General features: G+C 42.8%; 1 protein-coding gene across 3 annotated transcripts in view; it reads right to left on the bottom strand.

Annotated features, from left to right (window-relative positions):
* SIPA1L2 (signal induced proliferation associated 1 like 2) overlaps positions 1–13,615 on the bottom strand; it is a 228,323-nt gene that overhangs the window by 73,321 nt on the left and 141,387 nt on the right. For all 3 annotated transcript variants that reach the window (XM_039248839.1, XM_039248841.1, XM_039248842.1), the window contains exons 6-7: positions 9,398–9,572; positions 5,053–5,156 (exon numbers count right to left, since the gene is read on the bottom strand). In XM_039248839.1, coding sequence (XP_039104770.1) covers positions 5,053–5,156; positions 9,398–9,572 — 279 coding nt within the window. The remainder of the gene's footprint in view (positions 1–5,052; positions 5,157–9,397; positions 9,573–13,615) is intronic.

Genomic DNA, 13,615 nt, shown 5'->3' with positions numbered 1-13,615 from the left:
GTGAAAATTAGCATGACTTCAAAGAGAAAACTGTATCATTAAACGATTACCTTACACGTTCTGAAGTTCAGAGAGGTGAGCCCAGAACTGAGCCAAAAATTAAATGCGCTCTGGTGCAAACCATTCATAAGTTCTGGATCTTAGTCCTTGGGTTGGAATCTAATGCCCCGTCATTAGGAATAGGGTTGACCACGAGTCCTTCGACCCTAACCTTCCCACCTCTCTGACCTTATCACCCACTCACTCCCTTCTCCCTCCCAGCTAGCTTCCTCATCCTTCCAACAATGCAGCTTGTTTCTGCCACAGGGACTTTACACTTGCTATCCCTTTGCTTGGGAAGTTCCTCCCCCTCACATGAAGGGCTAGCTTCTTCCACTTCACAGACCTTTCTAATTTGACATGTGGTCACACAACACCCCCCCACCTTGACATGCGGTCACACAACATCCCCCCCACACACACACACATGCACACACACACCCTCACACACTCTATCCTCAGGACTCAACACCAGTGGTTAGAATTTTGTTTTGATATTTAAGAGACATCTGGAGTTTCCCGTGGAAGGTAGAATGTAGAACAGTAGCATGATAAGAAAGAGCGGGAAACCTATGCATATGACCGCATAAATACAAAAGAGCTGTAATCCAGGGATGGGAAGCCTTGTCTACTGCTCCCCACACAAAGGAAGTGAACTAACTACTCAGTAACTCCCCACAAAAAGAAAGAAAGGGTAACTAACCACTCTTAGATCAGCAAGATCATTATCAAATTCAACTGCAGTTTTAAGAATTCATGGCTGATACACTTTATACAACTGATATAAAAATATTACATAAAACATTTACTATAAAACAGTATATAAAACAAACTATTTAACTGCTAGGAAGAGTAAATGTACAAACCAGTTAGGCAGGCAAGGCAGGATATTCTGCAAATGGAGGAACAGAAATAAACCAAGGATGTGGATTTTTTTTTTTTTTTCAAGGATGTGGATTTTTAAAGTGAAGATTAAGAGGAGGGATATGAAGACACAAGTATTTCTGATACTGGGTCCTACCAACCTACTATAAGCAATCATTCTTACTATCTGGTATAAGTACACATTCCTAGTCAGGGCCTGGGGATAAATCTAATCATGGAATGCTGAATAGGCATTTTATTCTTCCAAAATATCCCATATTATTATTTATACGTCAGCCCAACTGCAGTCAGGACTTGCTCGTATAGCACTTAATGAGCTAGATTCCTCCCGTATACGAAGGGTCCCTTAGCAGTTCCAATTAGGGACTTACAGAAGTGCACACACAAGCTCCCGAAGACAGGCCGGCCATTTATCCAAATTATATGGAGAACGGTTCCAGGCTGGCTCAGACCTAACAAGCTGTGTCTCCACGACCTCTGTAGAGGTCAAGTCTGTCTCTAGGCTAACACCAGTATTCTTCAAATGGAATGTCCAAGACCTAGCAGCTTGGCCTTATTCTTTAGGTATCCAGGGGGCTTGGATACCTCTCCGAAGCAGAGCAGTTCTACCTTTACTGGTACATTTTAAAAATAATAAAAATTGACTCTGTGCCAGGCACCGTGCTCCCTTTGTCCATTTTATGTAGTTAGATTGAAGAAAAGTGCAGACTGAAGCTCATTTGTGGTTTCTTTCCACTGATAATATCCCATGATGCTGATCTATGACCTGCCTCCAGGACAAGCAGAGGGGAGGCAGGCAGGGAGACAGCCCTGGGAAAAGGAGACCTGACTGCCAGACTGACCCAGAGACAACCACGGGTCTTCAGGGAAGACAGGAAACCACTCTGAGAGCAGGCTTTCTTGTCATTCCCTGAGGCTGGCTAGGTTTTCCTCATGAGAGTCATACACTCCAAACACCAAACTCTTTTGCAATAGTGGTAAACTCTCTAAAGACTTTTAATGCATTGTGGAATCGGCGTTCAGCTTGATTTACTCCGAGAACAAACACAAGAAATTCTATCTGATGCAGACAAGTCTGGACCAGTTGAAGAGTCACAAATACTGTGGCACTCATGAGGCCAAGGTTACAGGCACAATTCGTGTGCAGGCCAGCTAACTAGGCCGTGTTCTGTGGCCTGACACTGCACTCATGAGCCCGGCTGGTCATTCCAGACATTTCTACCCCTGGTATTAACATAATCTGTAGGCACGGGTAGGGTGTGTGGGAGACGTGGAGGGAGTCGGTACAACCCAGAACAAATCTGGGAAGGACGTGTTCCAAAGACTGCATTTTTAGCTACAAACAGAATATTCTGATAACAACCCAGGATGAGCAAAATATTACATGCCACAGTGAACATGATCTTCTGAGATTATTGATAAGTTGGCCCCTTATGATCTCAACTCCAGGCCTCAGTTTTCCATAACAGATCTCTAGGATTGGGAACGGGGAAATAACATGCAAATTAAGTCATTTAAAATACTTGTCCTTTATTATCTAATAAGTGGTGAAATAGTAACAGCCACTAAAACTTACTGAACGCACTTTGTGCCAGGCATTATCGCGTGCTTTACATGCAGTAGCTGGTCTAATTCCAGCCACCGTCCACGAAAGGTTCATTCATTCACCGGACAAGTATTTATTTACTGCCCACTTACCGTACTCTGGGTATGGTCCTGGGTGCACATGGACACCTACAGGAAGAAATGGGATCAAAGTCCCTGTATTCAGGGACAAAGGAAACTAAAGCATAGAAAATTTTTGCTCAAGGTCACAAAGCAAGTAGCTGGGAATCAAATCCCGATAGAGTGGTCCAGAATTCCTGCTCTTAACTGCCACATTTTTCTGTTGAAGCTGTTTTTCCACCTAGAGGCCGAAGCCTCGAAGGGGGACCCAGAATCACAGAAATCTGACAGTTAAGACCAAAACATTGTGTATCATCTAGTCCAAAGATCACGTCTGCTGCATCTCCCCACGGCCAAACCCGGGGAAAGTATCTCTAAAATACGTTTTTCCCTCTGAGCCCAGATGCTGTCCCCCAGAATCCTTCTCAACACAGGGCTCCAAGCAGCCATTGCTGGCCATCTGAACCATGTCCTCATTATATTATCAAATTTCTTGAGAGTCTAAGACCTTACCCGAAGCCACAGGGCACGGTGGCTGGCTGTGGTGAGTTCAGGATATGCCCACTGACCCTTATCTCCACTCTTCGCCATCCCCTTTAGATTACAAACACTTGCCCACAGACTGGTTAGTACACGGACTGGTTAGTACATGGTCCCCAATGGGCCATATTGAGGATCATATGGATTCCAGACTCCATAAGAACACTTAAAAAAGCAAAAGAATTTTACAGTTTTCTACCTCTAACTCATCAGCATAATGACTCGATGGCTTGGATTCTCATTCAAGGTAAAACAACAACAACAACAACAACAACAACAACAAACTTAAGGAGGTAATGAAATAAGTCTTTAACCTACAGAGTCTATAATGGATAGTATTAATTTACAGGGGATTTCTTTTTCTGTTTAATTTCCAGTTTGGAAAGTTTAAGACACCCATCCATCCCCCACTCCCCAACCCTGTCCCTCCATCTACTAGTGTGTGTGTGTGTGTGTGTGTGTGTGTGTGTGTGTGTGTGTGTGTGTAGGGCTTTAAGGACAGTTGCAGTGAAAAAGTCAGGTGTGGAGAACTCATAAACCCCCAGATTTCAATCACCACGTAACAGAAAGGGGGCAGGGCAAGCCTGGTTTGAGTCCTGCTAACAGCGATGCCCAGCAGACTTCAGAATTCCAGAGGCTTCCCATGGCAGATGACGAGGCCAATCCAGTGGGAGTCCAACGGCTCAAATAATTAGGGAGCTGGAAGGGCTCTGTAGTTTGGACACTCGATGACCAGGGTCAAAAGGCACTAGCTCTACTTCTGCTAACGTACCGACAGGTTTCTTGGCCCGAATAAGCCCTATTGGTTTTCTGAGCAACAACTCACATGGAGGTTAATTCCTGAATGATTCACAAGGATCTGCTAGGCAACTGTCCTGCTCTAAATTAAGCTTTTTAATACGAGTGAATCTGTTTGGCATTATCCAGGTAATTTTTTTTTAAGAGCTAGAAATCCTTTAGGTTAAAACATATATAAATATGTCCATGCGATCTAGGGATTGTAACACCGTCTCTTAAAAAAAAAACCCATACAGATATGAGATCAAAAGATAGATCTTCTGATGATGGTGGGAAGGGATATGATTATTAGAAAACACTGCAGATCATTCAGGAAGGACAAGGGATGAAGGCACAAGGGAAGAGGAGCCACCTCCACTGCAAAGTGCTGGGCTGAAATTGGGGGCCTGCTTTCTCCTCCCAGTTGTAGGATCTAAGTAGTTCTTGCAATTCGTGACGGGGTTTCTACGCAACAAGTGTATTTTGACTACCTTCCTTGTGTTTCATAAGCATTTAAAAAAACAGCAACAAGAAGAAGAAAAATTCTCTGCTGCAATGAAGTTTAATTCATTTAACATAAACTTATCGAGCAATTCCTATGCCGTCCCTGGTACATCAGTGTATTTATAGCAAAGGAGTGCGGTGAAGTGACATCAGAAATAAACCTCCTGTGCGTGCAAATGAACTTTGTTTCAACTCCTGATTTAACCCAAATACAAGCAAACCACTAAAGTGGAATCATGTCACAAATAAGTCATAAGATCCGTCCTTTCGGTATTTTTCTAGAAGTACGTTACCTACCCATATGCAGAAGCCAGGGCTCGGGTTACCTGGCTGGCTAAATAAGCCATTATAAGTAATAATGAACACAGTGGGACACTGGTTCCCGTTAAGATTTTGCCTAGCAAGGAATAAAGGAGCGTGTGGAAGAGTTTCCAAGTTTCGTAAGGAAAAAGTGAAATAAAACGGATGCAGAAATACTCCCATTTAAAGTACAAATACGTCCAAATGATAAAAGAGTCAAAGATTATTAATGCCATTCAAGAACACCCCCTCCCCTGCCATCAGTGACTCTTTGCAATTTGTAACTACACGAAGCCCATCGGCGGGCTGACCTGGGATCTGGGAAGAGGACGGAGGACCTACCTGCTGTCTGTTGTTGGGCATGTGGGGAAGCATGGTAGACACGTGGAACATGACCTCATAGTCTTTGTATGTGGTGTAGAGGGAGTGAGTTCCTGTAGAATCAGCTAAAAACAGAGGGTGATGACAAAAATAAGTCAGGCAACTGCAAGAGTTAGCAATGTGACGCTCAGAAAGTCGTTTTCCCAAAGGCGATTCAATTGCAAACATCAAAGCACGCAACCATAAACCACCCATGTCATGGTGGCCGCTCCGCTCTCTTACTGCGTGCTGTTCCTCCCACTTCGAACCAGTGTCTGCAGGTACGGGCCAACTAGCAGCCATCCTTGCCCCATCTGGGAGTGTGTGTGTGTTTACGGTTAATTCTTAACATGATTCTCGGGCACTTGATCTTCCAGAACTCCAAAAACTGAAACAGGACTGAGTTAATATGGAAATGAGAACAAGAAAATGTTCAGGATTTCTTTCCCTGAATGATGTAATTACTTTTCTTCTCTTTTCAACAGGCAAGGATAAAGTCCTATGATTAAGATGGTGGAGAATGAAGGTGATCTCTTTCTGGATATTTTACACTGACACACGTTAAAAACTATGACATCTGAACTCCTCTTAATCATACAGCTATTCACCTTCTGAAAAGCAGAATGATTCTTTGCAAATTCAAAACCCACCTGTATTATCAATAGATTATCATAGACGGAGAGTGTTGGGTACCTGAACAAACATGGTGACTGTAAAACACTTAGGTCGTAATTTCAGGGTGTAGTTTCGAACCACTTTGAATATGGATAAATAAAGATGAAAAAATACATAGAAAATAAGATGTAAATAGAATCTGGGGCTGCCTTTTTCAATCTTTGACCAACACATAGATTTATTTTTCTACCTTTTAAACAAAACACAGTGTTATTTAAGGTCATTTACAACAAAGTTTATTCCATTGTGTTTGTTGAGGAAAATCTAAGTAATCACCGTGGGTTAACTTTTTTTTAATCTAAATATTTTAATTTACTTTAAAAACATGAATACATTTAGCATTCACGGGCCTTTATTATTTTCTTCCTGAATATTCATTCTGACTCAGAAGCATTCCTGAAAATTTTCTAGGGAAAGTAGCACATACAGTTTTGCTGATTCTGAGAAGGTACTCAGAGAAGGCAATTTAACTAAAAAAGGAAAGAATTTAAAATGTTTACATATGGATACTAACAAATCAACTTGCAGATGGTAAGAGAGGATATTCATTTAATAAGCTGTATGTTACTGGTCCTCGAATAAAGCAATCTTCTCTTTTAACTATGTATTAAATACATATTTGTTATTTTTTCATAGGATATCATGGAAAGTGACATTCCATTCCAAATGTCTTGGTGAAAGACCCTGACAGTGAATGTGGCTTTGGAAGTGAGTAAGCATGGTCATAAGGGAGCAATGAGTGTCTTCTTCTGTGAAGAACTGACTGGCTAATAACACGAAGGTCAGGGGATGAAATAACCCAGCACGTTCAATGACTCTCGTCATAACACACTGCTATTCAGATGATTACAATTCAGTTAGAGAACTCCTTATAGGTAGGTAGTAGTCTGGTCAATAGGTTTCGGCTTTGGGAAATTGCAATGAAGGAGAAGAAAAATGCATTTTGGGGGGAAAACACTTGTAAAAACATGATCATTGGGGCACCTGGGGGCTCAGTCACTTGAGCATCTGACTCTTGATTTCGGCTCAGGTCAAGATCCCAGGGTCAGGGATTGAGCCCTACATCGGGCTCTGTGCTGAGCGTGGAGCCTGCTTAAAATTCTCTCTCATTCTCTCTCTCTCTCTCTCTCTCTCCCTCCCCTCCCTTGTCCCTTTCCCCTACTGACACTCTCTCCCCACTTTCTCTAAAATTAAAAAAAAAAAAAAAAAAAAAAAAAGATCATCACTAGTCTTTCCCAAACAGTACTACAAGACGGCTTTCTGAAATTATACTTTCTGAAAGTTTTCATCTTAAATATCACTACGGCAGTACGGTAATGGAGAAGGTAAACAAATGAGCTTGTTTGAGGATCTGCTGCAAATATTTCTATTGGACAAGAGCTGTAAGCCATCATGGTGGTCCCTGGATCCTCTGCATCCAGACTGGAGAGGGGCTGTCCATGGCCTGGGGTCCATACTCCGCTGAGCAGAGAGCATCTTAGTGGCTCAAGTTCCTGTTGTTCCTACTGCATTTCACTTTGCACTTGAGGCAGAAAGCACCCATTTCTAAGCCAGAAAGGACATCCCAGATACTCCAGCCCAATGCTGCCAATTTTCCTTGAGGTCCAGATCCGATCAAGGTCCTGAGGGAGGACAAGGTGAAAACTACCACTCTTGTAAATGTAAGAAGCAAGATTTGTGTGTGTGTGTCTGTTCCATGAAAGACATACTATTATTTGAGCATGTCATGAAACGTAATTCTTAGAAACTTCTTCTTTACTAAAGGGATGTCTTAGACTTCACATCTCACAGAATGCCTTACTCCTAAAAATACTTTGGATTCACTGATTATGAGAATCAATGTGTCAAAATCTCGTTCTCGCATTATCATTTCCTTGAGCAAAGGTGCTTAGTGCTGCATATGTGAGGTATCAAGGACATCGCCTAGGTCACAAAAATTCAAAGCTGATGTCCATTCTCATACATAGGAAAATATTTACACTATCTAGGTTGCGATTTTACAGAATGGATGGATCAGAAGTTCTTACAACGTTTCCTCAATCCACCCCGCTGAAGAAAGATGACAGGCATGGATGATAATGAATCCATGTCAGCAGTGGCTTTCCAGGAAGGATGTCCCAAAGGGCAGCATGCCCACACCTCTAGGGAGTGGGTGGTGATTTGCAGGCAAGGGAGTCGGCAAAGAAAAAAGAAGAAAAGCCAGGCAACGTCTCAGTGATTTTTCTTCAAATGGGTGGATATTCACAGTGGGTGTCACAAATTATTCTCCAGTCTTTACAGATCTGAGGCATGAGCCACAGGCATTCAATACAATTATCAAACTCCAGCCCTGGCGTGTGTGAAGGACACACAGGGGCCCGCGTACAAGTTAACACTGCCTCTAGGTCTTATCATCCAGTTCTAAGGTGTTAACTTCCAGAAAAACAAGACAAAAAGCTGGACTTGACTGACAGGCACACAAAGCCCCAGTAGCACCCTGATGTAGATGAGAATCAGTGAGGGTCCAAGGTGACAGAGGAGACCAGGAGCACGGAGCCATGGGACCTCAGATGGCCTCACACACATGGCCCCATGGGGAAAAGCTCCCACTTGACCACCCCTACCAGAAGTGGGCTCCATGCTCTCCCACATCCTCCAACTGTAGAATCTATCTGCTCATCTTATTTACTTATTTTTTTATTTAATGTTTATTTATTTGGAGAGGGAGAGAGAGACAGAGCATGAGCGGGAAAGGGGCAGAGAGGGAGACACAGAGTCCAAAGCAGGCTCCAGGCTCTGAGCTGTCAGCACAGAGCCTGACGTGGGACTCGAACTCACGAATTGTGAGATCATGACCTGAGCCAAAGTCGGACGCCTAACCGACTGAGCCACGCAGGCGCCCCACTGCTCATCTTTTATTAAGAGTCAGTGGTTAATTGTTTGTTAATAAGGAGAATTTTCCAAAATACACAAAAATTACTCTGGCTGGTATTTTAAAGGCTGATAGCAATGAAATCGAACAGCGCCAAGTACAAAGATAACATTTTTAGAATTTATGAGGACCAGAAGGAATATGATTACCTAAATGAAGATACAAGACAAATGCGCATATCGTAGGAGGCGGAGAGTCTGTGTTTTAAATCAGCACCTCAGAGCTCACATGTGCCCCACTCAAGGGGACATGGGTAAGGTCACTGGAAAATAGGATGCATCAGCTTTTAACCACCACGTCAATTCCCCAGTTAACATCGTGAAAACAGAAATGAACAGAACAAGCCCGAGACCATGGCAGGAGCGGATGCGCTAATATTTTGTCTTTTAGAAACGAATGCAGTGCCTGGCCTTGGTATATTCTGGAACAAAGGTACAGCAGAAGAGGGGAGGCTAAAGGAAAGAAGGAAATATTAAAAGATCCTTCAGGAAGCACTGGGGAATCTCTCTGCGGGTGTTACAAAAAAAGAATTGACCTTCTGAGCTTGTGTGAAACACACACCTCTTGAGAAATGTGCTTCCTCTGCTTGTCTGAGGAAATCTAAACTCTATCCCTAATAAGCTTGGCCAGGCTGCTGCTCGGGTCAAGAAAAGGAGGGCACGCGATTGCTCACTTAGACTTACACGGTATGCCTACCTTAGGAGAATTCGATTTGTGCACACACACAGATAGGAAGCTTACTTTTATTGTCTAGCTGAGCTCGGTATTTGCTGAATCCTTTCAGTCGGACTCTCTGGCCCAGAAGATCAAGGAATTCTTCAAAAGCTGGTCCCGCCGTCTCATTGTTATACATCTCCTCCTCTGTGCTCTGGCCTGCTTTGCAGTAAAGGATCCCAATCTTGTGCTGAAAGCTCAGCTGAAATGGGGGAGAAATGTAATTACTTGGCAAAGAGTTATCGGGCATGCTAACTTGCAGTAAAATTAAAACTACAGAAAGCCTGCCAGGACAATTTCCATAAGCAAATAAGCAAAAGAGTAATAAGTAAGTGTCACTTCATGAAATGCTACAAATTCATAACGAACCCAGAAACCCCCAAATGCAGCTGGAGAAACAGCAGGAATCCGAAGAAATAGAATGTGTGGCCATGTGGGATCGACCAGGTTTCCAAATGGACAGAGAAGTACAGGCATCTACTTAAAAATACAACCGTGGAAATACCTAATTTTATACCCTTCATTTAGTAAGAAGCATTGTCCTCCAAGTTAGGGGGAGAAAATAGGCCACAACTTTTTAAGTTTTCCCTCTCTGGTTCCTGATGCCTTTTTTTGTTGTTAGTTGAACATTCAGGAAACTATGAAAGACCGTAATGAAAACGCAAACCAGATTAAGGTCTGGTAAGGAGGGAATCCCAATGGAAACTGTGATATAGGTATATAAATAGAATAATGTTTTGTTCCCATAAAAATAACTCTGGGTATACAATTACAGTTATTTCTATATTTTTATCTTAAAAAGAAAACATCTGCTAAATATACAACGGGCCGTAAAGAATTTTAATGGCGATTGAAGAGACCTTGCCGTGACTCTATCATACAATCTCTTATCCAGCCGCTAGCCAAAGGCTTGCTTTCTCCCAAGGCCTGGGAGAAACCAGTACCATTTTTACAGTTTTCTTATTATATTCAAAGAGAAACAACTTCTGAGTCATGAAATCAGAGCACTTAATCTTACTACCAGCAATCTGAGCCTCAAAAATGGATAGATGATCAGACATCACCGACTTCCTAAAGGCATCAATCCATAACACTGCTCACTTGCATTACCGAGCTATAAAACAGAGCCTTTAATCAAAATGTGTAGCTGACTCTCCAGAAAATAAGGCAAAACGATATTCATTTCCCTTGAGCGGTGAAGTGGTAAAAGCAGTCTCATCCCCGTTACCTAATGACGACATACAATCCAAGAAGGGTAGGGAGCTGCCTGCCAGGGTGATCTAAGCAGCCTATAGGAGGTACCTCGCTGCACGTTAGGATACATTTACAGTTGGACAGAGAGGCAACCACCACGATATTCTGAATGCATTTGACCTGGACTAAGTGCTATGGGAGGGTGGTAGTGGGAGGGGGGGCAGATATCAAAGGGACATCCTCTGTCCATGATCCCACTGAATGCACTACCTATAGCAATGGATGGCATGGTGGACACACTCCTGTCAAAGCCTAAGAACCCTGACCACACAGTGAAGACAGTCATGCGTGCCCTGAGTGTGGGGACAGGAGACGCTGTGCACGAGTTCTTTTACAGCTACTATCATGCAGTGGATTGAACTAGATCTTTAGTGGGGTCAAGGACACAAAGCTTTCCCTTCATCCACAGACTGAGGAATAAATGTTTCAGATCAACTCAACTACCCAAATAAATGAGACACCATATTTACTGCAAATGGACCATCACCTAAAAAAAAAACAACTATGAAGTGTAATCAGACAGCCTCCCGTTACTTCATTATGAATTCCAATTGTTCCTGAGTGACTCGGAAGGCGTTTCAGGATCTTAAAGCATGCTAAGGAAACATGAGACTAGAACAGCATCCCGACGCCTAAACATGCCCCCTGCGTCCCTCACCCCCCTGCCTCCTCCCAAGCCAGGAGACACGGTCAGTGCTGTTGCAGACCAGAAATACCCACTTGTTGAAATCCCATCCTGCTTCAGTGTGGAGAGCTGGACACACAGACAGGCTGCACAGACAGCTGACCCAGTGCACGAGGTAATGACTGACTGCTCTATTCCCAAGGCCAGAAGCCCAGTCATCATTGACAAGAAAATTTAAATTTAAACGAAGGTGACAAAAACAAAGCCTCTGGATTGTCTCGCAAACACACTGGAGTGTGCAGGGAAACCCTTTCCTTCCAGGACATTCTCTCTGGTCAGGTTACTCATGGCAAGCTTGAAGATTTGTTTATTTAGACCTGTGTGACTCCGTCTGAAGCAAGCATGGTATGCAAACTAACGTCAATATCTAGGGTGAGGGGGCAAGACAAATTAGCCATTCTGTCCAAGATGCCGTGATCTTCTTAGAGAGGGAGCTGCCGTAACTTACCTGGATTTTCAACCCATATAATTTTAGAAACCTGTTATGTAAGTTAGGAGAGTCTTTTAAAAAAGGAAAAATGGGATTTTAGAGGTTGACAGGTGAATTTATGTAGATAAAGTAACAAAAATTTTCGAGTCTCACTTAATAATTACTTCCCCCATTGTTCTCCATGGCGTGGAGTCTTTCTGCGCAAGCACCTGAACAATCTGAAAGAATGGAGTGCATATATATATATATATATATATATATATACCTCTGTGTGCCACATTAAGAAAGCATACTAAAGTCGCGCAAATACAACTGACAAAGAAAACACACACACACACACACACACACACACACACACACAAAATACAACTAGAGGTAAACAATGCATTGGTTTACTTAAAAGCAGAACCCAATTTTCAAAGCATCGATTTTGACATGGACTATAAAAAGATGTTCATTAAAAGCATTGCCTGGCATAAAAACAAATTGCCTGGCATAGCTTCTGGACCTATTCTTCTAAACAGACCTTTCAGATTTGTGCTTCATTTTGTGAGGAGACGGTCAACTCTAGCTGCTGGGATCATCTCAGGGCCTTGAGGACTTTAGGATTCAGGCCTGCGGATCATGGGCCATCTGTGGAATTTTCTAGAGCAGCCTGAGGGAACCACATGCCTCATTTGCCAAGCCCCTGCTATACAGCAAGTGATATACTTTCAAGGGAGGACCAGATACACCAGCAACATAAAGGGACCCAGAACTACCACATTCTCCTGTGATGTGCAAAGTCATAAAAAGAAACATGAAAATAAGGTATGAAAGTTATGGTTCTTCTCATCAAGCCTGCTTGAACGTGAGAGGCTCTGGACCAGCACCGATACAGGCCTTCTATCCCTCCAAGATTACATTTTCCTCACCAGCTTCGTGGCCATGTGGCACATTACACACACTTTACTGGTCATGATGGTGGTCAGACTATTCTGTGTACCACACAGATTTACAAGTCAACTGCTCCAGGCTGGAGTTTTGGTTTGATTTCGTTGTTGTTTTTAATCATGTCAGCCTTCCTTCCTGAGACAGACAGGTCCCATGCTTATTCAATCTGAATGTTACAGTGCCTGCTTCCTCTGGCTAATCACGTGGTGCTTATTCTTTACGCAAAGTCACTATTTCAGCACTTTCAGAATTCCAGTGATCCGAGTATGAAACATGCCATCCATATTCCACAGTGGTGTTACTGGGTCAACCAAGGGACACCTCATATTCTCTCCAAAATGAGCAAAAGAATTTTCCTTAGGAGATTCTAGAAATACGCATCACTATTATCCTTTTGGTTTTTCCGCTCATTTGAAAAAAAAAATCGCATGTATTTCAGTGCCTACTTCTCAGTTTCCCATCCAAGTTATCTCGTATATGACACTTAAAAGACCTCTTTCTATCTCCCAGGCCACCGTCTCAAGCCTGCCCGTTGTTAATTCTCTCCTGGATGATGTCAACAGTCCATAATGGAGCTCCAGGCCATTGTCATTCTTTATCTTCTCCAGCCTGTCTCATTCCCTTCCAGCAAGATAATCTTCCTAGAATACAGCTCTGATGTGCCATGTCCTACCAAAAAGCTTCAATGGCTCCCTACTGTCTCCTGAATTGAGTGCGAACTCTTCTCTTTTTTTGTTGGATCTCTGTCTGGCTTGGGAATCAGAGTGATGCTGGCTTCATAAAATGAGTCCGGGAGTTTTCCTTCGACTTCTATTTTTTGGAATAGCTTGAGAAGAATTGGGATTAATTCTGTTTTAAATGTCTGGTAGAATTCCCCAGGGAAACCATCAGGTCCAGGGCTCTTATTTGTTGGGAGATTTTTGATCACTGATTCGATTTCTTC

The sequence above is a fragment of the Hyaena hyaena genome, unplaced genomic scaffold, assembly GCF_003009895.1.
Source record: "Hyaena hyaena isolate Hyena2069 unplaced genomic scaffold, ASM300989v1 scaffold_319, whole genome shotgun sequence".
NCBI classification, from domain to species: domain Eukaryota; kingdom Metazoa; phylum Chordata; class Mammalia; order Carnivora; family Hyaenidae; genus Hyaena; species Hyaena hyaena.
This window is presented reverse-complemented; position numbering and strand designations above follow the sequence as displayed.